Below are 25237 nucleotides of genomic sequence, written 5' to 3' on the forward strand. Positions count from 1 at the left end.
CATCATAGAAAACTCTGACCATAAGATGAATAGATTTTAATTGAGGTAAACAACCAAACCAAGAAAATCATAAAACTTCAACATGATATCATAAAGGGGAAATTGAAAAAAAAATGAGAAAATTAAAACTGAAAAGATACTAGGGAATTGTTTTGGGAAATGATGTCAATATATGTTTAGCAAGGCAGCACCTGGCCACACTGATTTTTTTTTTTTTTTTTTTTTTGAAGGTGAAAGGAAGCAAGCAAGCCCTGTTTGTGATTGTATGCAAGCGGACTGTCTCAGATGAAATTTCTGCATTGCATATGTTCTGGGTGGGCTAGAGTAACAGCGAAAAAGCCTGTGTGTTACATAGAGAGGTGAAAGGTTAGGTAAAGAATGGCAGAAGAACGACCCACTCAGGGTTCTTCAGGACCCTCTGTGTGGCCTTTAGTGTTTATGATCAGTGGGTTTGTCATTGGCAGGTTTTCAGCAGGGAGTGCATGCTCAGCACTAAGAATACGCTGCCTGCCATGCTGGGAACACATAAACATTCATAAATCACGTACAGCAATTATTTTAAATCATTGAACATTGTTTTCCCATCATAAGGCTTTCATACTTTCTGACTTTGGGGAATAGTTGCAGTAGTACCTTGTTCTTAATCTATGTTTCCCCACTTGCATGGATAAATCATCCAAGATAGATGCATACATATGACAGCTCCTGATCATAGTGACTAGACAGCTCCTTCTCATAGCCACCATGACAGCTCCTGATCATAGCCACCATGACAGCTCCTGATCATAGTGACCAGACAGCTCCTGCTCATAGCCACCATGACAGCTCCTGCTCATAGCCACCATGACAGCTCCTGCTCATAGCCACCATGACAGCTCCTGATCATAGCCACCATGACAGCTCCTGCTCATAGCCACCATGACAGCTCCTTCTCATAGCCACCATGACAGCTCCTGATCATAGCCACCATGACAGCTCCTGATCATAGTGACCAGACAGCTCCTGCTCATAGCCACCATGACAGCTCCTGCTCATAGCCACCATGACAGCTCCTGCTCATAGCCACCATGACAGCTCCTGCTCATAGCCACCATGACAGCTCCTGCTCATAGCCACCATGACAGCTCCTTCTCATAGCCACCATGACAGCTCCTGCTCATAGCCACCATGGCAGCTCCTGATCATAGTGACCAGACAGCTCCTGCTCATAGCCACCATGACAGCTCCTGCTCATAGCCACCATGACAGCTCCTTCTCATAGCCACCATGACAGCTCCTGCTCATAGCCACCATGACAGCTCCTGCTCATAGCCACCATGACAGCTCCTGCTCATAGCCACCATGACAGCTCCTTCTCATAGCCACCATGACAGCTCCTGATCATAGCCACACGCTGTTAGTATTGTCAGAGATGTCACTGTTGTTTTAATGGGACATTATTAAAGTTTTCATTCCTGGCATAGTGATAAACATTGTTTATAATAACTTATTTAATCCTCCAACTATGCCATGAAAATCCTTATTTCAACTTACAAGGATAAATTGTGGTCTTAAGAAATCTACCAAATTGCTTAAAAACATGAAAGTATAAGATTAGGGATTCAAATCTCAATCTGGCCAGTTTCAGAGCTGAGATTTCCTAACTTATGTAGGAGATAGATTATGAAGCTCCCCTTTTTACTGTGTACTCCTAGAAGATAAAATGTCCTCAAAGCCCTATATTTAGTCCAGTGCAAGGAAGTTAATTCCTCTGCAGAAAAGTGCTTCACTAACTTAAGTTAACCAGAATCTCAAATTTAGCTTTTGAAAAACATTTCAATGTAGCCTCTTTACATCCATTCGCTTTTATTTATTTAGTTCGTGTGTACATTGTGTGTGTACATTTTCATGTTTGTGTTTGTGCATATGTGTGTGCACTCGTGTGTGTGTGTGTGTGTGTGTGTGTGTGTGTGTTTACACTACAGTGCACCCATGAGAACCAGCTTATTGTTGTCAGTTCTCTTCTACCACATGGGTTCTCGGGATCTAACTCAGGTCATCAGACTTGGCAGCGGGCACCTTTACTCCCTGATTCATCTCTCTGGACCTTGAGATCCTGTAGTGCATTTGCATTAACTAGGAAACTCTTCTTAAAGTAGACATTAGAAGCAGCATACTGAAGTCAAGCATTCAAGCACACAACCCCTGGAGACAGGTGATCAGACTTAGAATCTCAGCTCTTGTATCAATTAACTCAGGCTTTAGGCGATTTATTTAACATCCTGGCACATCAGTTTCTCAATTACAAAATGGAAACAGAATTAGCATGAGTTTTGAAGTGTTGTTATCAGGATTGAGTTAATCCAAATGAATCTGGAATAATACTTAGTACATAGAAAATGCTCAGGAAATGTTAGTTTGACATAATTTTCTCCATTATCCAAATAAAAAGCCAAATGGAACCCTACACATATATTCATCAATTCTTTGAGAATTTAATACATATTGAATGATGGAGCAAGAAAAAAATGGGTACTGACACGGAAGCTTTACCCTTACTGACTAAATTCCATGGGTGCTATGCACAATCCTGAAGGAGAAAAGTAGCTATCAGTCTTACACTATTGTGAACCCCACAAATTACAACAATAACTGTTTTAGTGAGACATGCCCACTGGTGCAACAGTGGCATTTATGTCATTGGAGTGACCAATTCTTGTTAGATTTAAAGCCTGATCCACAATATGAAGTTATTCTGCTAAATGGACAAAATACTATTGTTTTTTTCCTAAACCCTACAGGCATTTAAAGAAGTCTGCCTCTAATTGTGATGAGTATAAATAATGAAGAGCACTGTTCTATACTTGGAGCTATACAAAAACTATGAGCTCTGACAATATATTTCTATGAAGGGCACTGCCCTGCACGTTCTTATCCTCTTAAGGGTTTTCTCAAGACTTTGCACTTTACCGAAACCATGCTATTTGAATATATGAATGAAATCAGACACCTCATGTTCACTTGGAAGATGTAACATCATTAAAATACTAAATTTTCTCCAACTAATCCCTAGATTCAAAACATTCCAGACTATGTAGGTGGAATAATGACCCTACAAAGATGTCCCATCCTCATACTTGGAACTTGTGACTGCATCATGGCATGGCAAGAGGAGATTAACACTGCAGAGAGAACTAAGATTGTGGAGAAAGCTTTAAAATAGTGAGACCCTCAATTATTTGCGTAAGTGCAATGCAACCATGAGCCCCCAAAAGTAAAAAAGCTAGCAGAGGAGCTGTTGTCAATGTGGTGCGGCTTTGGGAAGAACACTGTGCTCTTTGAACACAGCAAAAGACCATGAAGTAAAGATGGACAGCCTTGACTAACAAGAAAAAGTAAGATTGTGAGTTCTCTCTAGAGCCAACAACAAGGTCTGAAGGCCCTGCCAACTCCTTTAATTTACTTTGGTGACCCTTGTTTTGGACTTACTTATCTACAAATACATAGGAGTAAATTCAGGTTGCCTGAGAAATGAAGAATGAACTAAGGTACCAGATTGGCTATGCACCAAAAGTTGAGATTTGACACACTTGGTTCATATTTAATCACTAGGTGTCGTAGTTAGGGTTTTACTGCTATGAACAGGCATCATGACTAAGACAAGTCTTATAAAGAACATTTAATTGGGCTGGCTTATAAGTTCAGAGGCTCAATCAAGGTGGGAACATGGTAGCATCCAGGCAGGCATGGTGCAGGAGCAGCTGAGAATTCTACATCTTCATCTGAAGGCTGTTAGAAGAATAGTGACTTCCAGGCAGTTAGGATGAGGATTTTAAAGCCCACAGGCACAGTGACATACCTACTCCACCAAGGCCACACCTACTCCAACAGGGCTACACCTTCTAATATTGCCACTCCCTGGGCTGAGCATATATAAACCATAACACTAGGTGTGAATTATCCTTGCCAATACTGAAACAGCTATAAACGCTGCATTTGCTTGCTTGCAGTTTAAACCTCTGCATTCTTCTAGAAAGAATTTAAGGTGGCTTACAGAGTACATACAACCCAAATTGAAAATGATTAGATATAAGAAGGAAATATGAGAAAGTATGAGTACAGTATACAGAAATAGAGGTTACCTCCATGCCTGAAAATCCCAGTGCCTAGATCAAATTTTGACCCTAAATATTGTTGAGCTAACAATGAAATTAAAACCAGTGAGCTACATAACTCACAAGAGCCACTGGATTAAAAGAATAGTTGCTTCCAAGATTTAACTGTCTTAGTTGTGAGACTTCCAGAACGTTCTCCAGAAGGTTCACACCTAACAGACATAAGATCCAAACAACAGCTTCCCCAGTACAGGCCATGAGTCTTGTTGAAAAGTCACATGGGTGCACCTGAGTGCAGGCCCTATAGATAAAACACACCCTTCCCCAAGGAATAAAAGAAAAAAAAATGTATGGGGTATGCTGCCCAGAACACTTTTTTAGATGAAACAGCAATTTTTTCTGTTGTTACTTTTAGATAGGCATTGTAGCTATACAACAAGGCTTAGTTCCATTTTTTTTTTAGCTGCTATTACAAACTGTTGAGGATAATTAAGTAATACAAGTTGATAGTCAATCAAATCATAGTCATATTAGATACTAGTCTGAATTATCACAAACATATACATCCTATGTAGTACAGTACTGGGAAACTGGAGACATGTAATCTTTGCTTGTGTAGATATGCCACGAATAAATAGATGGTCTTCAAAAGCATCAGACATCCATAGAATGTGACATTTAAGGTTATCTCATTATTGAAAGATCTTTGACTACAAGATACATCTGCTCCTGAAAGTAACCCCATTCTACTTCAAAGAAGATGTTGAGCACCACACCTCTATGTGGGGTTGCTTCAATTATAGCAACTCCATCTGCAGACAAAATGCTATCCAAAAAGGATAAATGGATGCAAGATAGTTGACTGCTAAGCTCTCTCAAGACAGGGTAATCTAGTCCATCATAATTCCTGTTTCACTTAAGGTATGTCATATGTTCTGGTCTAGAAGGCTGAAGATAGATGATCTCCAACTTTATAAGAGATGTTGAGAACTGTCCAGGAAGTCAGCTGTCTCTGCCAGTTGTTTAAAATTTGGAAGCTGTGTTCCTACACTTAATGCATACTCTTAATAGTTATTCCTTCTCAATTTTCTGATGGGGTTAGAGACTAGGTAGTTATAGTCTCACAATTAAAGTTAAGTTGTTTAGGATTTGAGATGTTCTAGATTTTTAAAAGATGGTTTTAGGATCGTAATACATGTTAAAATTAAAGATAATTTAGGTACAAAACTGTAAACTCATTAAGATAGGATATATGATAAAGTACCACATCTAAGTTACAAAATACTGGACTTTTAAATATAATTTATACATAATAATTTTCATAATTGTTTCAAAATACTTTAATTGGACAAAAAGGGAGAAATGTAGTAGGTTGGCCTGATGCTGATTGTATTCTAATGCTAATATTGGGACCCCAAGACCTAGTTGTCCCAGCAGCAAGAAAATCTACATGTAGATTTCAGTGGCATTGTGTGACCTTGTCCCCAAGTTGATTTGGATTGGTGAATAAAAATGCTGACAGCCAATAGCTGGGCAGATAAGGCCTAGGTGGTGTTTAGGGTTCCCTGGTTTAGGGTTGGAGGAGAACCATGAGGGTAGAAGAAGGTGAAAGAGAAAGGAAACTCCAACATAGATTAGGTGAGCCATTAGAACATGGCCCTGAAGGCTGATCAATTGGATTTAAGAGAAGCCCAGAAAAAACAGTAAATTGTAAATAATAATTCTGTGCTACTGATACAAAAGTAGATTCTAATAGCATAGAGGGTAGATATCTGCCCAGCTTTAAAGGTAATTAAGACTTATTGTAAATATAAAGGTTATATGTGTCTTTTATTCAGGAACTCAATGATCAAGGCAGGGTAGAAACTCTGGGACAGGATTAAAAATTTCTATAACACAGGACAGCCAGGACTACAAAAAGAGAGGCACTATCTCAGAAAAAAATAGAGCATAACATGATTATTGTAAACATAATTCTAAGTCTATAGTAATCAAAAACCTATAATAGCTAGTACTGCCCTCTACTTAATTCAGTTCCAGGCATGAAATAGATAGTACCTTTATTTGTTGAATTAACAAATATATAAGTGAATAAATATTGCCACCCATGAGTCTTTGACAATGGGCAAATGTCTCCAACTGTTTGAAACCATTACACCACAGGATAAAGAATGTGGGGTGAGCAGTTAGAAAACCATCATCACATGTGGAGTTTCAGACATAGTTAAACTATTCTCTGACTTATGTTACCATACGCAAAGAGGGATCCTTTATGGAACAAGATGATAAGGATTATAAAGACCTTGAGTCATTTCAGAGATAGAGCAGGTTTTCAATAAACAACAATGCTGCTGGGTGTGGTGGTACATGCCTTTGATCCCAGCACTAGGGAGGCAGAAGTAGGAGGATTTCTATGAGTTCAAAGCCAGCCTTCTCTGTATAAGGAAACTTCAAGACAGCCAGGACTACAAAGAGACATTCTGTCTGAAATAACAAAAACTAAATAAAAATATAATCCTTTATCTCATGTAAGTATAAATATGTTGTCACAAAACTTTATTATTTTCTGACAGAAGATCTAGGTCCTAGTGCTATGAGAGCTTAGAATTTTCCAAAAAACAAATAGTGGTTGCCTAAGTTAGCAGATTTGTTTCTGGGACTTATATCTACCTTCTTCTCCTGTGTCTCTCTGTGCAGGACTTTATCGTCACTGTAGTCTTTTCATTCTTGTGGCTGGTGGGTTCCTCTGCTTGGGCAAAAGGACTGTCTGATGTCAAAGTGGCAACAGATCCCAAAGAAGTCCTGTTGCTGATGTCAGCTTGCAAGCAGCCTTCCAACAAGTGCATGGCTGTCCACAGCCCTGTCATGTCCAGCTTAAACACATCTGTGGTAAGTATTTGTTCATCCAGACTTCACTTACTGAGTCTTTATTTGATGATCAGTGATGAAGTCAGCCCCATTTCTTCCTCCAAAACTAGGCCAAGCAAAAACAGGAAATCTTACTGAAGGAGTAAGATGATTATTTTAGCCCTTGAGACTTTCATTGTCAAAACCCACACACTGTAATCGGCAGCATTACAGAGTTTTTAATATGAACCCAGCAGGTATTAGCAGTTGTAGCTCAGATGACGGTCTAGTGAAAATTCTAACTCGGAGTTTACATAAAACCTACTTGCTGAGGTTGAAGGCTGCCAGAAGCTAAAAGGAGTACTTTGTTAACTCAGACGTTTCCTGGAAGAAAAACATTTTATTAAAACTACACATATAATATACCAAACTGGAGAAAAAAATATAGGCTTAGCAGGGAACAAGAGGAAATGTGTGGCTTGAAAAAGTACTTAGAATAATTGTGTATCTTCTCTCTGCTCCAATTTAGCTGCTTGTTAGCCTCACAAAATATGCACTAAAGTAGTTGAACAATAAAACACTGTCATCAAGAATCAGAGCCTTACAGGAAATGAGGAATACTTACAGTTGAAGGAAGGCTAACTTGTATTCCTAATTTATAAGTGTAAGCAATTGTGTTAGCCCACAGAAGGAAGCTGTGTCTGATAGATAAGCTTTAATGTCAAATAAGAGAAGCATTTATTGAGGAGTGGAAGGCTCAGCCATTAAAGGAACACTGTAGCAAATGTTAAGAATAATTATCTTGGCTACAAAGTTAAGCTGTGTCCTAAGGCTTTCTGAAATTTGGGCAGGGCAAGGGTTGCTACACTGTCCCTAGTTTTTCCATAAATCTTGCCTTTGTAAGATAAGAACCATGAAACTTAACTATGCCCTGGATATCATTAACATTCTTACATATTGCTGGCAAGAACTGTGAGTGATATTTTGGGCGTATGCATTAAGATATATAGTGATGTTTCTGTACACTGTTGGTAGGCAGTGTTGAAGAAATAATTGTGACTCTGATTTCAAAATCCAGGAGAACAAATATAAAAGTGCTTCTTGACATTGTTGAACAATCAAGTTTATCAAGTGCTAGCTTGATAATCTATCTCCTAGTAGTTAGGGCATCCTACACAGTCTTGTCAGTTCAACTTATATTCTAGTAATCCTTGGACTGGGAGTGAAAACTTATCGATGAAGAATAATATGTTCTACTAAACCTAACAGCCACGTCAGCAAGTGAATGGTGAGGTCTTCAAGGTTGTCACTGTACCCTTGACTGCTAAGGCTCTAGAAGTTTTAGAAGAACAGCGCACTCAGACTGACTAAAGCAAGGTTTAAAGTGTTCTGTAGGACTAATGTGTCTACTCATTTCATCCAGATTTCAAAGAGAAACAGAATCCAGTTTCAGGATGAAAATGATAGGTTTTTGGAAAGATATCATGAGCCTGCTGAGGCCTGAAAACCGAGAATGGAAAACCAAAAATGGAATGACAGGCAACCAAAATATTCTCTCTATGAGTTGCCAGGTAGTAGGAACTTTTACCTAAGTTCCCATTTTCTTTCTCCAGTAGAAAAGTTCCTGGATGGACCTCAAACTATTGGACTAAAACTTCATACCACAAGGAAAATGAATTATGTATTACTATCATCAGGCAGTGGATATTAATCAGTCAACAGAGGGTTTTGAATTTCAAATGTGCTTGCCTTCAAGACACATTGAGCTAGCTCAAACAAAACCAAAAAATAATGAGAAAAAGTAGAAGTGTCTCTCTAGACTGAAATGCAGGGCTGTGAGCTGGAAGATAGTCAAGAAACTGGGCTTTTCAAATTCTCTATCTCTTAGCCCTGTCTCTTTCTCTATGTGCATCTGTGTTATTCTCCTTTTCCAACTAGAGTATTAAGGTTTTCCTGTGCATATGGGAGAAGGGAGATACCAACAGTTTCTGAGTGTATATATCTTTCCAAAGAAATAGCTTTGGCAAATAAGATGGCTTATTGGGTGCAGGTGCTCACAGCCCATGCTTACTTAGCTGGTCCCCAGAATTCACAAAGGAAGGGGAAAACAGACTCCACAAAAAGTCGTCTTCTGGTTTCCACATGCATAACACACACACACACACACACACACACACTCAGACAGAGAGAGAGAGAGAGAGAGAGAGAGAGAGAGAGAGAGAGAGAGAGAGAAATGATAAATGCATACTTTTCTTAGAACGAAAACTGCTTAGACTGACCTAAACTCACTTGGATCCAGTTACAAACATCTGGTTGAGAGCTTCCCATCAGCCCCTCTGGGGTCAAGTGTCCACCTTAGTCTCATGAATTGAATTAAGGGGTTTAGGCATTGTGTAGTCAAATCATAGCTCACAGAACTTACCCTGCAGGTCAAGATCAAGTTTTGAAGAAGGAACCATGCACCCACTATGATTTGTAATCTCTACAAAGAAAAAGGTCAAGAAATGATATTTTCTTCTGTGATAACCAATATAATTTTCTTTGACATTTGTCACTTTATGGTAGCCCTTTAATATAAGTGAGGTATTTAGACATTATAGATGCAAAGGGGTGTTGTTAAGGATCCGAGAAAACGTTTCTGGATTTAACAACGGTAATGGTAGAATGGGATCCAAACTCTCCTAATGCTTTTACTACTTGAAAAAGCTATAGGCACAGACCTAGCATGGTCTTCAAGGATTCTATAGTATTTAAGAAACAATAGAAGAAAGAGACTACAATATCTCAGTTTGTGTCCAATCATTACTAAATATAACTACACTCTGTCCATAGTTTCTACTTTTGCTTTTCCAGCTTTACTACAGATAACTTGATTATCATCTTTATGGATAACCACATTTTACCTCTCAGTTCTTTCTCATGTTATACACAGGCTTATACCATCTTTCTGATGTCCTCACATCTAATCTTAAATAAAATCTCTCCCCATTTCAAGTGGAACAAGTAGCAGGATTCAAAGACTCATATGTCACAAAATGTACCAGTCAATGGGATTTTTGATAATTCCATAATGATTGTGACAGGAAAACAGTATTCCTTGCACATCTCCAGAGGATGTTCTCTGTTCTTAATTTTAAGTTGGGCCCTTATAAAAAACTGAGTAGTAGGAAGGACATGGAGAATGACCAAGACAAGCAAACAAATAGAAGCACATTTCTAGGCAGAGTCATCACTTTATATCAGAAGAGACCATTTTATAATTTTTGAACCATATTTTCGAATAGACTTACAAATATGGAATTAAACCAAGATATTTTTCTAAATGGAAAATATCCTAGTGACTGTACATATAAATACTCCGTGTACAAGGTTTTTGGGGATTAACTAATTTGCTATGATTACTCAACTATTACAGATGATTTACTTATGTTTCATATCATCCCTGCCAAGCAACCTAAGGCTTAGGTTAATGTTAAAGAAAACAAGAATTTGCAATTGAAAACAAAATGGGAGGAAAAGGGAGGAAGGCAGAGAGAAAGTGGTCTTGAGAATCAGTCTTCAGTGAGATCAATTAGGAGTCTACTCTGTTGTTATTTCTCAAGAATATGTCCTCACAGCCAAAGACTCCTTCCATTTATGCAATGGTGACAGTCAACTAAACACAATCCATGGACTACTACAGAACATGATTCAAAGTCTGATTTATCATTTAGTGCTAACTAATGTGTCCAGCTTTATACACATCCCCTTGAATACTCTCAACTACCCCCCCCCAAGACAGAAATATTACCTTCACTCCCCTGTCATTCAGCTTGCTATCAGGTGGTGCTGTGATATACCTGGTGTTAAAACATTGGAATACTTTAGTAATACCTTTTATCTAAGGCCTTCATTCCCTGCATGTTGGGGATATCAACATTACAAACACACACACACACACACACACACACACACACACACACACAGAGAGAGAGAGAGAGAGAGAGAGAGAGAGAAGAGAGAAAGACAGATGACACACTAGACTAACCAAGAAGCCATTTTAACTAGACAAAGTCATGCTGGAGTACTATACTCTAATGTCACCAATTTGTGTCATGCTGTTGTTGCCTTTTCCCCATAGGGTTGTTAAAATAGAGTGTCTCTTACCAAGTCAACCAATGACTAATGAATAAACTATATATTATGTAATTCCTACATAAGCCCATTGCAATCATGAACAGTTCTGCCTTCACCAAACGGCTGACCCTGAGGAAGCAACACGGGTCCAGTGATTTACCAGCAAGGTTCATGATAAAAAGATAAAAATTTGCATAGGAGAGCCTCACACCTATTTTTAAAAAAATGCTTCACTCTTCTCTATATCCTGTACTCCATTCATAACATGCTCTTACCATTTACTCCTGAAGGTGAGAGGCATGGGCACAGTCACTTAGAAACTCTGGTATGGTGTATACAAACATGCATGTGCTCTTCTATCACCTGTACCATTGCATGTTTCGTGCTTTTGTGAACCAACTCATTTGGACAAGAAGCACCTAATGCACCATTATTAAACTGAAAATACTCAATTATACATGACTTAACTATTACCTTATACAAATTAAGAATGGCAGATTTGTGAAGATAGGAATGGCTTTGGTGGGGACTTGGTCTTTGGAGCAGACAGAATAGAGCTGAATCACAGATCTGGTACTTACAAAGACATGTGACTTTGAACCAGGTTATTTTTCTTGCTGAATTTTGTTTCTACATTTTAATATAGGCATATAATATATAATAACACTGGTCTCTTAGACTAAGGGAATCAATACCCTTCATGTAATGGCTGGCATATAGACAATGTTTAGGAATCCTAAGTCAAAACAGTGGTTTCGAGGCAAAAAATTAAACAGACTTCAAAATTAAAGCCAAGGCTCACCCATGGCACTGTGAAGAATCCCTGTGAGCAGGCTCATCTAAAATCCCTGTCCAGGCTTTTAACCACTTGCTCCAATTCTCTTTCAGGTCTTCGGGTTTTTGAATTTTATCCTCTGGGCTGGAAACATTTGGTTTGTTTTCAAGGAGACTGGCTGGCATTCCTCTGGACAGAGATACCTTTCAGACCCCATGGAGAAGCACTCCAGCAGCTACAATCAAGGACGCTACAACCAAGAGAGTTATGGGTCAAGTGGTGGGTACAGCCAGCAGGCGAATCTGGGGCCAACTTCCGATGAGTTTGGCCAACAGCCTAGTGGTCCCACTTCCTTTAACAATCAGATATAACGGAGTATCACCCAAATTCTTCTGGTGATAGCATCACCACCCTCCATTTCAGTAGCAGAAGAATTTTTAAGAGTTTCAATCAATTATTAATGTAGAGAATGTTGAATGTAAATCAGAGATCTGTAGTCCTCATTAAGACACAAAGGCCTGGGTGGTGATAAATGGTACTTAGAGATGAGATGTCATAAGGAGATAAATTATTCATCACAGATGGGTAATTAGAAAGTATCTTGTTATATACACAGACACTTTTATGGTCGTTTTGTATTGTGGTAAAAATAGTAGAAGCATTTGTAGCTTAAAGTCTCTAGTATGTAATGTGCATAGATTACCTTAAATAGTATACAGTTTTCGTATGTGTTTTGATGCAACAAATATTTTACTGATTTCTAGATGACTATTTGATGAATCACATCATGCATGCATTACTATTTTTTAGTTTAGGCCTTTTAGAACTGTAACTCTGTTTTGATAATTATTCTCTATTGTTTTCACTTGATAAAACAATGTTTATATGATTTCATGCATGAATAAGTATTTTCTCACAGAATGTTTGGCTGTATTTCTGGAGACATTTCAGTTTGCATCATGAGTTTGTTAAGCAAGTATTTAAAGACATGTATGCATGTCTTTCTAGACTTTGCAAGTTTGTCACTCTGACTTTACCCAAGTTCTGAATGCATTAGAGCTAAAGTCTGGGAGCTTTCCCTATTTGTCAATAGTGTTCTGTAAGGTGACTGCTCAACACTTCTCTGATTTATTTAAGTAAATATTTACATTCTTGTAACTTTCTATGCAGTTTCGTGTATCTTATCTTACGAGCCATGACTGATAACGTCCAATGACCCTGTGCTTGTAGAGTGGCGTTTTCTTTGCATCCAGAGAGGCAGATTTAGACACCATAGTTTAAGTAGTATTAAGAAATGAGCTATGCTGTTTTATGTGACCAAATGAACGTTTGTTTAGTTTTGTTTATTTTTGAAGCTAATATGTTGTTCATTCTAATTTTAGAAATCTCATGTTATAGCTTAACAGAATTACTAATTTCGATTTGCTTATACATAGATTAATAATGGCTTCTCTATGTCACTCTATTCCCAAAGAGGGTTCTCATGAAACTCTCCACAGAACATATTCATTATTAAGAAGAAACCAATCTTCGTTTCTTCATTTTAACTCAATTGAAATAAGAATGCCCAACAGGAAGGGCAAGCTAAACATCTGTGCTTCTAGATAAAGTTGTAACTGATGTGCAAATTGTATGTGTGATCTGTGATGTTGAAAGCAGTTTAGCACAAAATAGGCTGTCTTAAATACTATCTGTAACTAGTTTCTTAAATCCTATTGTTTATTAAATCCTGTACTGTGATATCTATTTGACCTCAATAAAGTTATTGCATACAAACTGACTGAACAATGAAGAATCATAACTATAGGGCCCTGTTGGCTTTAATCATGAGAGAATAAAGGTTAAATGCAATTCTTCTAGCATCTATGCCCCTATCTCCTGCCCCTCCCTCTCACACTTTTTTTATTTCCACCTTTTTGTGCATATTTTATTTGCATTCTCAGATGCCCTCTCCTCCTGTCTCTATGAGTGTGTGCCCCCATCAACCCTCCCACTCCTGCCTCCTGCCCTTGCATCCGCTATACTGGGGCATCGACCCTTCACAGGACCAAGGGACACTCCTTTCATTGATACCCAACAAGGCCATCCTCTGCTACATATATGTCTGGAGCCAAGGGTCCCTCCATGTGTACTCCTTGGTTGGTGGTTTAGACCCTGGAAGCTCTGTTTGGTTGATATTGTTGTTCTTCCTATGGAGTTGTAAATTCCTTCAGCTCGTTCAGTCCTTTCTCTAACTCCTCCATTGGGGAACCCATGCCCAATCCATTGGCTAGTTGAGAGCATCCACCTCTGTATATATCAGGCTCTGGCAAAATCTCTCAGGACAAAGCTATATCAGGCTCCTATCAGTGCACTTCTTGGCATCTACAATAGTATCTGTGTTTTTTGGCTGTATATGGGATGGATCCCCAGGTGGGGCAGTCTCTGAATGGCCTTTCCTTCATGTATCTGCTCTGCACTTTGTCTCTGTATTTGCTCCTGTGAGTATTTTGTTAACCCTTCTAAGGAGTGAAGCCTTTGATCTTCATTCATCTTGAGCTTCATGTGGTCTGTGAATTGTTATCTTGGGTATTGCCAGGTTTTGGGCCACTTGTCAGTGAATGCATACCATGCATGTATTTTTGTGACTGAGTTGCCTCACTCAGGATATTTTCTAGTTCCATCCATTTGCTTGAGAATTTCATGAAGTCATTGTTTTAAATAGCTAAGTAGTACTCCATTTTATAAATGTACCACATTTTCTGTATCCATTCCCCCCTGTAGAAGGACATCTGCGTTCTTTCCATTTTCTGGCTATTATAAATAAGGTTGCTATGAACATAGTAGAGCATGTGTCTTTGTTATATGTTGAAGCATCTTTTGGGTGTATGTCCAAAAATGGTATAGATGGGTTCTCAAGTAATACTATATCCAATTTTTTGAGGAACCATGAGACTGATTTCCAGAGTGGTTATACCGGCTTGCAATCCAACCAACAATGGATGAGTGTTCCTCTTTGTCCATGTGCACGCCAGCATCTGCTGTCACCTCGGCATGACTCTAACTAAGGAAGTGAAAGATCTGTATGATAAAAACTTCAAGTCTCTGAAGAAAGAAATTAAAAAAGATCTCAGAGGATGGAAAGATCTGCCATGCTCATGGATTGGCAGGATCAACATTGTAAAAATGGCTATCTTGCCAAAAGCAATCTACAGATTCAATGCAATTCCCATCAAAATTCCAACTCAATTCTTCAACGAATTAGAAAGGGCAATCTGCAAATTCATCTGGAATAACAAAAAATCGAGGATAGCAAAACCTCTTCTCAAGGATAAAAGAACCTCTGGTGGAATCACCATGTCTGACCTAAAGCTTTACTACAGAGCAATTGTGATAAAAATGGCATGATACTGGTATAACGACAGAAAAGTAGACCAATGGAATAGAATTGAAGACCCAGAAATGAACCCACACACCTATGGTCACTTGATTTTTGACAAGGGAGCTAAAACCATCCAGTGGAAAAAAGACAGCATTTTCAATAAGTGGTGCTGGCACAACTGGTGGTTATCATGTAGAAGAATGCGAATTGATCCATTCCTATCTCCTTGTACTAAGGTCAAATCTAAGTGGATCAAGGAGCTCCACATAAAACCAGAGACACGGAAACTTATAAAGGAGAAAGTGGGGAAAAGCCTCGAAGATATTGGCACAGGGGAAAAATTCCTGAATAGAACAGCAATGGCTTGTGCTGTAAGACCAAGAGACAAATGGAACTTCATGAAACTGCAAAGCTTCTGTAAGGCAAAAGACACCGTCAATAAGACAAAAAGGCCACCAACAGATTGGGAAAGGATCTTTACCTATCGTAAATCAGATAGAGGACTAATATCCAATATATATAAAGAAGTCAAGAAGGTGGATCCAGAAAATCAAATAACCCCATTAAAAAATGGGGCTCAGAGCTAAACAAAGAATTCTCACTTGAGGAATACTGAATGACTGAGAAACACCTGAAAAAATGTTCAGCATCCTTAATCATCAGGGAAATGCAAATCAAAACAACCCTGAGATTCCACCTCACACCAGTCAGAATGGCTAAGATCAAAAATTCAGGTGACAGCAGATGCTGGCGAGGATGTGGAGAAAGAGAAACACTTCTCCACTGTTGGTGGGATTGCAAGCTTGTACAACCACTCTGGAAATCAGTCTGGCGTTTTCTCAGAAAATTGGACATGGTACTACCGGAGGATCCCGCAATACCTCTCCTGGGCATATATCCAGAAGATGTTCCAACTAGTAAGAAAGAAACATGCTCCACTATGTTCATAGCAGCCTTATTTATAATAGCTAGAAGCTGGAAAGTACCCAGATGCCCCTCGGCAGAGGAATGGATACAGAAAATGTGATACATTTACACAACGGAGTACTACTCAGCTATTAAAAAGAATGAATTTATGAAATTCCTAGGCAAATGGATGTACCTGGAGGGCATTATCCTGAGTGAGGTAAGCCAATCACAAAAGAACTTGAATGATATGTACTCACTGATAAGTGGATATTAGCCCAGAAACTTAGAATACCCAAGATATAAGATACAATTTGCAAAACACATGAAACTCAAGAAGATCGAAGACCAAAGTGTGGACACTTTGTCCCTTCTTAGAATTGGGAACAAAACATCCATGGAAGGAGTTACAGAGACAAAGTTTGGAGCTGAGACAAAAGGATAGACCATCTAGAGACTGCCATATCCAGGGATCCATCCCATAATCATCCTCCAAATGCTGACACCATTGCATACACTAGCAGGATTTTGCTGAAAGGACCCAGATATAGCTGTCTCTAGTGAGACTCTCCCGGGGCCTAGCAAACCCATAAGTGGATGCTCACAGTCAGCTATTGGATGGATCACAGGGCCCCCAACGGAGGAGCTAGAGAAAATACCCAAGGAGCTAAAGGGAATTGCAACCCTGTAGGGGGAACAACATTATGACCTAGCCAGTAGCCCGGAGCTCTTGACTCTAGCTGTATATGTATCAAAAGATGGCCTAATCGGCCATCACTGGAAAGAGAGGCCCATTGGACTTGCAAACTTTATATGCCCCAGTACAGGGGAACACCAGGGCCAAAAAGTGGGAGTGGGTAGATAGGGGGGCTGGGGGGAGGGTATGGGGGACTTTTGGGATAGCATTGGAAATGTAAATGAGGAAAATACCTAATAAAAAATACTGCCTTAATCAAACAGGGATTTTACTAAGGTAGCTTTTAGCCGTTATGGAGGGAGAAAAATGAGGAATAATCAGAACTGTTGGTGTGCCTGGGATCACCAAGATTGAATGTCGATTCCTAGGTTCACTGTTTATTGATTGTTTCAATATGTTAACGGACCTGCTTCCTTGAATGGTCGAAGAACACAGGTAGGAAAGGGTTTCTGGTGAACAGATCACCTAAGTTAGACTTCTCACCCCAACATTTTCCTGTCTCCCCTTTCTTGCCCAGTTATTTCTCCAAAGCCCTGTGACTCTTCCATAGCCACAGTCTACAAGCACCTGCAGTTTGTAAGTGTAAGAAAGATAATGCTAAGGGGACTACCTGGGGGCAGTAGGAGGTCAGCCAATGTACCCGGGAAGAAATTTAGCTTCTTATTCTTTCAGTTGCCCTATGTCTATACAGAGACTAAGTACAAACTCAGATTGATAGTAGGATGAAAGGTAAACCATTCAAAGGAACTAGAGCAACTCCTGGCACACAGTATGCAATGTCCAAATGTGGGGGTCTCTGAAGTCAGGCTCTGGAGCTTGGGACAAAAGCAGCTTGCTTGGCTGGGATGCTAGGAAGCTGACCAGGGTGACAGATGGGAGAATAAAACAAGGGAAGAGCAGTAAAACAAAGAAGCCACAACAATAGATGGGTGGATCTGTGGTGCTGCTGATGAAGGCAGGGGGATATCAGCCCTGTCACAATCTCAGAGCAGTATTGCTCTGGAATCTTCCATCAATAATAGGAAGTGAGGCTGGGGTGTACCTCAGTCATATGGACCAGGGTTCAAGTCCCAGAATGCACATAACAAGTGGAGTGTGTTAGTACATACTCATAATCACATGCACTCATAGCACTTACTCATAGCACTCACTCATAGCACTGTAGAGGTAGAAATGGCCAATTTTGGAGACTCTGGGGCCAGCCAGCCTAGCCTAGCACATGTTGGGCATTGGGCTATACACAGAAAATCTGGTCTCCAATCAAGCTGAGATATTGAACCCCGGGACCCAGTGGTGATAATTCACCTACATTGGACAGAAGGAATTCTCTCATGTCTCCTGGAACTCTGGAAGTTACTGCCCCCTCAGGCCCCACAGGAGAAGCATGGTTAGTAGTCACATAAGCAATGTTCCAAGCTTCTGAACTTCAGGTGAAACTACTCCCCAGTTACCTAGCAATAGTAAAGATAACAGCATACCATAAGAGGGGCAGCTTGGCCCAACCTCACTCCCTTCTTCTCTTGCTCTTACTCTCCTTACTCTCCTCTCTCTTCCTCTCTCCTCTCTCCTCCTCTCTCCTCTCTCCTCCTCTCTCCTCTCTCCTCTCTCCTCTCTCCTCTCTCCTCTCTCCTCTCTCCTCTCTCCTCTCTCCTCTCTCCTCTCTCCTCTCTCCTCTCTCCTCTCTCCTCTCTCCTCTCTCCTCTCTCCCCTTCCCTTCCCTTCCCTTCCCTTCCTCCCTCCCTCTCTCTCTCTCTCTCTCTCTCTCCCTCTCTCTCTCTCCTTTTTCCCCTTCTCTCCTCTTGGCCATGGCTGGTCTCTCCCTCTCTCTCTCTCTCTCCTTTTCCCCCTTCTCTCCTCTTGGCCATGGCTGCTCTCTCTCTCTCTCTCTCTCTCTCTCTCTCTCTCTCTCTCTCTCTCTCTCCACCTTTTCTCTTTCTCCCTGCCTTTCTATAATAAAGCCCTAAAACCATAGACTCTCTGTTCATCCAGGCCTACTGTGCAGACTCCTGCCTGTGTAGGAACCTCTCTCCCTCAGTCCTCTTTCCCATAACCCCCTGGCACAGGGTGTTGCCCTGGGGGCCCCCTGGTCTTGGAGGCTGACCCTTGTACATCACCATTGATTGGGGTCAGTAGCTTAGATGCCCACCCGGGGCCAAATGGAAACCATCTGGCAGCCCTCCCACATCTGCCTGCCCAGAGCATAGGAACAACTCTGGCCGGCAGTGGACTCTCCTCCCTCCCCCTCCTTCCCCTGCCCCCTATTTGTTCCCACAAGCCTAGCCTAACAAAATGTCTGTCTGAAAAAGCAAAACATATAAACAAAAGGTGGACTAGTGGTGATCAATGATACATGTAACTGCTCTCCAGTCTCCACATATATGTTTATTCTCATGCACATCTGCAACTCTTCCCACCCATAATGATTATTTTAATTGCAAAAGATTCTCTGAGATTAGAAAATAAGACGTGGAGCTTTAATCGACCCATGTCAACCCCCACTGGTAGAGTCTGCCCACTGAGGGTGACTTTACATGACAGGTGCCCTGACAGTAGACACTAAATACTTCAGACCGTGTGCTAGAGATAGGACATAAGTCATTCCCTGACCCCTTTAAATTTCTAGGAGAGTGAACATAGAAAAGGAAAAAAGAAATCCTTGGAGATGCCTGCATGATGGAGGGTGTTGTTACCATGAGGAGGAACTAGCATCTAAGTTGTAGCTGCTAACAGAGGGCTCACTATGGAAAACCAATACAAAGCACCACAGCACCTACTACATTGGTTATTGCCATTACTGCTATCACTCAGTCTATGAAACAGGATAGCAAATGTTCCCCACATATGTTGCAGACATGTGATGCATGTGAAAAAAAGTTATTGAACTGTATAAGCTCAGTTATTTGAGGTAATTGGCTGTGCAAAGTTGAATTAAGCAATGAAACAAGAATCAACTTCAAACCAATAAAAGGTTGAAGTGTGAGAAAAGTTCCTGGAATCCTTGGAGTTTACCTGAAGATCAGAGATGCAGACAACAGACAAGAAAACATAAGATATGTGATGATAAATTTGATTGATGCTACCAATAAAAGAAACAGGAGTTGGGGAAAGGGGAATGGAAAGCCAGCTAAGGCACCTGAGGAGATAATTTTAAGCTGAGACTTGAATGGAGACTTAGGCATAAGGGGAACATATCCGGGTAGAGGAGAGTGTACCAGGGAATCTAAGCTGAGGGTGAGGAAGCAGTTAATACCTTCAAGTTCAGGAAAGCTAGCAACAAGTCTAGAGGTGCAAGGACATGCAAGGGAAGAGGCAGAGATGGAGACTCAGAGTTGAGAAGACTAAGATTATGAAAGGCCTTGGACATGAGGAGAGAGTTTGTTCTAAGAAGGGCAGGAAGCATGGGGTTTCTTGCAGTGAGGCAAGGATCCAATTCCATTTCTCAAGCTGTTTTCTAGCTTTAACATTGCACAATGTACAATGTCAACACTAGAAGAAGCCAGAAGAATTCATGGAATTCTATATTTTTTTCAACATTTTATAAATGGGAATGCTGAGCACAGGTTAATCCATTCACCAACTATCTGCTGAGCTCCTACCGCATGCAAAGCATGTCTCAGAGTATTATACCTTTAAGTTTCAGATAGATTTCATTTGAAAAAGATAGGCCATATACCTCTACTTGTGAGTTGATAGCCTAGTGTTGGTCCCACAGGGCATACACAGATAAAGAAATGAGATTTCAAATAATTACAAAAGTGTTAGAGGAAGATAGCAATGTATACAATCCCACTAGATTCTAGATAATAATATGTAAGGTGGGGACCCCACTAGCTTTCACCAGTGACTTGGGTAGACATCTATCTAAGGGACCTGTCATGGTTTGTATATTCTTGGACCAGGGAATGGCACCATTTGGAGGTGTGGCCTTGTTGGAATAGGTGTGACCTGGTTGGAATAGGTGTGTCACTGTGGGTGTGGGCTTAAGACCCTCACCCTAGTTGCCTGGGAAGTCATTCTTCCACTAGCAGCCTTTGGATAAAGATGTAGAACTCTCAGCTCTGCCTGCTTCATGCCTACCTAGATACTGCCATGCTACCACCTTGATGATAATGGACTGAACCTCTGAACCTGTAATCCAGCCCCAATTAATTGTTGTTTTTATAAGACTTGCCTTGGTCATGGTGTCTGTTCACAACAGTAAAACCCCAACTAAGACAGGACCTTATGTGCTGGCAGTAGATCAAGTCATTTATAAAGTGTAGTTTGTGCTATACCAACGTCATGGCATCTTTGATTTCATTTGTTCATTTAAAAGCTGGCAAATTGTACTTTCCCTGTGTGAAACTGTCTGAAGTTGAACTCTTTTAGGAAGAGACCCTAAGTCAGCAATGCAAGTATAGGTAAGAGCTTCAGAATGGGATACAAAGAATGCAGATTAATAAAATGTTCATTCAGGACATAATCACTATGGCCAGATTTCATTCCATCAAAGAATGTGGAAGTCAATGCAGTAGCCCCACTGTGGGAGAAAGGAGCTACAACTTCTTGGGAGGTGTGACAGCTTCCCTAGCACATTTGTGCCACCCCATGCCTACCCTATAGTCAATAGAGAAAAATCCAAGTGGTATCTCAGGTATTAATAGCTGGAAGCCAGAAAGCCAGAAAGCCAGAAAGCCAGAAAGCCAGAAAAAGTCAGAAAGGGCCAGAAAGGGCCAGAAAGGGCCAGAAAGGGCCAGAAAGGGCCAGAAAACGCCAGAAAACGCCAGAAAACGCAAGAAAATGCCAGAAGAAGCCAGAAAGCCAGTCTAATGGCTAGTTTTGTGTCAACTTGACAAAGCTGGAGTTATCACAGAGAAAGGAGCTTCAGTTGAGGAAATGCCTCCATGAGATCCAACTGTAAGGCATTTCCTCAATTAGTGATTAAGGGGAAAGGCCCCTTGTGGGTGGGACCATCTCTGGGCTGGTAGTCTTGGTTCTATAAGAGAGCAGGCTGAGCAAGCCAGGAGAAGCAAGCCAGTAAAGAACATCCCTCCATGGCCTCTGCATCAGCTCCTGCTTCCTGACCTGCCTGAGTTCCAGTCCTGGCTTTCTTTGGTGATGAACAGGAGTTTGGAAGTATAAGCCGAATAAACCCTTTCCTCCCCAACTTGCTTCTTAGTCTTGATGTTTGTGCAGGAATAGAAACCCTGACTAAGGAAGCCAGGAAGCCAGGAAGAAGCCAGGAAGTCATGGAGCATGGAATGGTCAGTTCTGAGAAGACATAAATGGACCACGAGAGTATCTGCTGCCACTGAGGTTCTACCAAGCTAAATATCAATATCTCAATCAACTTGAGATCAGGAAGAGCAAGCTTAATGTAAATCCCTTTTTCTCTCATCTCTAAAAGGTAGTTTCTCTAGTCTACTTAATATATTTGACTTTATTACATTTGATTTTGTGCAAAATATGGTTTTAATAACACCTGTGAAGTAGTGGCTAGCATTACTGAGTATGCAGAATGACCTAGCCACTTGGCTAAAATAAGTATTTAACCACAACATACTACTAAATATGCAGGTGCTCTCCCTATACCATAGTTCAGAAAAACAACCTTCAAAACAGCCAGGGTGTAGCAGTATCCTTGTGAGCACCTTCACTAACAAAAATAGTCTTTAATTACTACTATCTGATAAGTGTTGCTTCATACAGGAACCTTATTTAACACTGTGTATGTGCTATCCTGGGTAATGCTCACAAATGATGCAAAATACAATACCATTTTGTACTGCCTCAGTAAGTGAGAAAACTGCTATTACCAAAGCTTAGCCTATTAATGGTCATGGAGATGAAAGTTTCAAAAACTCCTTGATCTAAGTCACCTTTCTACACTTTCTAGAAAATTACTCACATTCCATACATCTTCCATGGTTTGTCTGTAGGACAAAGTCACAGTCAACAAAGACAAAACCTCTCAAATATCTTTGGGTATAGCATAAAGACATCCATGTCCTAGTTAGTAGCCAGAAGGAAAGCTTCAACCATATACCAGAATAAGCAACTCTATACTCCATTCACTGAATAAACCAGCTCCACCCTTAGGACTGCTGAAGTCCCATCTGAACTAATAAGATTTCACCATGTGAATGGAGCCTGAGACTTTCTTGGCTTTAGTACTCAACTAAGTACCCCTTCAGACTTGCTAACAGCGTGTTATTTCTACGGTAGCCATGGATTCTCCTATCCCAACTGGTGACTGAACTCTGCAATACATAAGACAAAGAAGAAGATACTGGAGCAAAGATGAACTGCCTTCTTGGAAGTCTTGTGACCTCTGAAATTAAGTCTCACTGAGCATGTATTTTAAATGAGTGAGTCTCCACTGTCTGAGCTCTGGTTTATTGAGGAAAACAATTGGGGAATTTATTTGTCTAAGAGGTGTCCTGGTGGTGGTAGAGAGGTTGCCTTCCAGCATTGAGACATCCATGTAGCAATTGCTTGAACTCTACAACTTATGAGAGTCTAATTGGTAAAAGCCTGTATGCTCACAGGCTTCTCTGAACTGAAGCCTCTCCCAACTTCCTGGAATCACTTTCATTTGACCTTTCACCTCCTTCCATGTGAATTTGGTGAACACAAGAAAAGCAAACACTATTTATCAATTGTTGATCTTAGAGCATGAGCCATTGGAAATGGCTCAGGAAATAGTTTAGGAAATTTCCCCCTGTGCCAATGAGTTCAAGGCTCTTTCCCACTTTCTCTTCTATTAGATTCAGTGTATCTGGTTTTATGTTGAAGTCCTTGATCCACTTGGATTTGAGCTTTGTACAAGGTGACAAATATGGGTCTATTTTCATTCTTCTACATACAGACAGCCAGTTAGTCCACCACCATTTATTGAAGGTGCTTACTTTCTTCCACTGTATATTTTTGGCACCTTTGTCAAAAATCAAGTGACAATAAGTGTGAGGTTTTATTTCTGGGACTTCAATTCTATTCCACTGATCTTACTGCTAATCTCTGAACCAATATCATGCAGCTTTTATCACTTTGCTCTGTAGTAAAGTTTGGGGTCAGGGATGGTGATTCCCCCAGCTGTTCTTTCATTGTTAAGTATTCTTTTTGCTATTCTGTTTTTGGTTTTGGTTTTGGTTTTGGTTTGTTTTTTTGTTTGTTTTTTTGTTTGTTTGTTTGTTTTGTTTGTTTTTTGTTTTTTTGTTTTTTCCTTTCCACATGAATTTGAGAATTGCTCTTTCCATGTCTTCAAAGAATTGTGTTGGTATTTTGATGGGGATTGTATTTAATCTATAGATTGCCTTTGGTAGGATGGCCATTTTTACTATGTTAATTCAGCCAATTTGTGGGCATGGGAGATCTCTATATTTCGGAGATCTTTGATTTCTTTCTTGAGAAACTTGAAGTTATTGTCATACATGTCTTTCACTTGTTTGATTAGAGTTACCCCAAGATATTTTGTACTATTTGTGGCTATTGTGAAGGGAATTGTTTCCCTAACTTCTTTTTCAGCCTGATAATCCTTTGTATGAAAGAAGGCTACTGATTTATTTGAGTTAATTTTTTTATCTGGCCACTTGGTGGAAGTTGTTTATCAACTGGAGAAGTTCTTTGGTAGAAATTTTGGGCTTGTTTATGTATACTATTGTATCATCTGCAAATAGTGATACTTTATTTCTTCTTTGCCAATTTGGATCCCCTTGATCTCTTTTTGTTGTCTTATGGTTCTTACTAACATTTCAAGTCCTATATTGAGTACATATGGGGAAAGAGGGCATCCTTGACCTCATGAAACTGGAAAGCTTCTGTAAGGCAAAGGACATAGTCAATAAAAGAAATCAACAACCTAAAGATTGGGGAAAATCTCCACTAACCCTATTTGATAGAGGGCTAATATCCAAAATATACAACAAACTCAAGAATTTAATCAGCAAAAAACCAAACAGCTCAATGAAAAAATGGGGTATAGAATTAAACCAAGAATTCACAACTGAGGAATTTTGAATGGCTGAGAAGCATCTAAAGAAATGTTCAAAGTCCTTAGGGATCAGAGAAATGCAAATCAAACAACCCTGGGGTTCGACCTTACACCAATCAGCATGGCTAAGATCAACACATGACAGGTTGACAACACATGTTGGAGACCTAGGAGGGGAAGTTGAAAGGTCGGGTAAAGTGGGGGTAAAAGGGAAACCTGGTCATCATGTATGGGTGAGGGAAAAGGACTGAAGCCCTGAGGGCCAACAGAAAGAATGTAAACAGGCAACCTCAGGAAATAGGAGGTTGGGGTGATCCTCCAGAATGCACCAGAGACCTGGGAGGTGAGAGACTCCCAGGACTCAAAGGGAGGGACGTTAGAGAAAATACACAACAGTAAGGAGAGAGAACTTATCGAGCACACCTCCAGCAGGAAGACAGGACATCAAGTGAGGGATGGAGTTGCCATCCCA

The 25237-nt window shown here is 40.2% G+C and overlaps 1 protein-coding gene across 2 annotated transcripts in view; it reads left to right on the forward strand.

Moving 5' to 3' along the window:
- Synpr (synaptoporin) overlaps nucleotides 1-13691 on the forward strand; it is a 330690-nt gene extending 316999 nt beyond the window's left edge. For both annotated transcript variants that reach the window (NM_028052.4, NM_001163032.1), the window contains 2 exons: nucleotides 6792-6983; nucleotides 11946-13691. In NM_028052.4, the coding sequence (NP_082328.3) occupies nucleotides 6792-6983; nucleotides 11946-12203 (450 nt within the window). In that variant the 3' untranslated portion in view covers nucleotides 12204-13691. The remainder of the gene's footprint in view (nucleotides 1-6791; nucleotides 6984-11945) is intronic.
- Nucleotides 13692-25237: the final 11546 nt, after the last annotated feature.

The sequence above is a fragment of the Mus musculus genome, chromosome 14, assembly GCF_000001635.26.
Source record: "Mus musculus strain C57BL/6J chromosome 14, GRCm38.p6 C57BL/6J".
In the NCBI taxonomy this organism is placed as follows: Eukaryota; Metazoa; Chordata; class Mammalia; order Rodentia; family Muridae; genus Mus; species Mus musculus.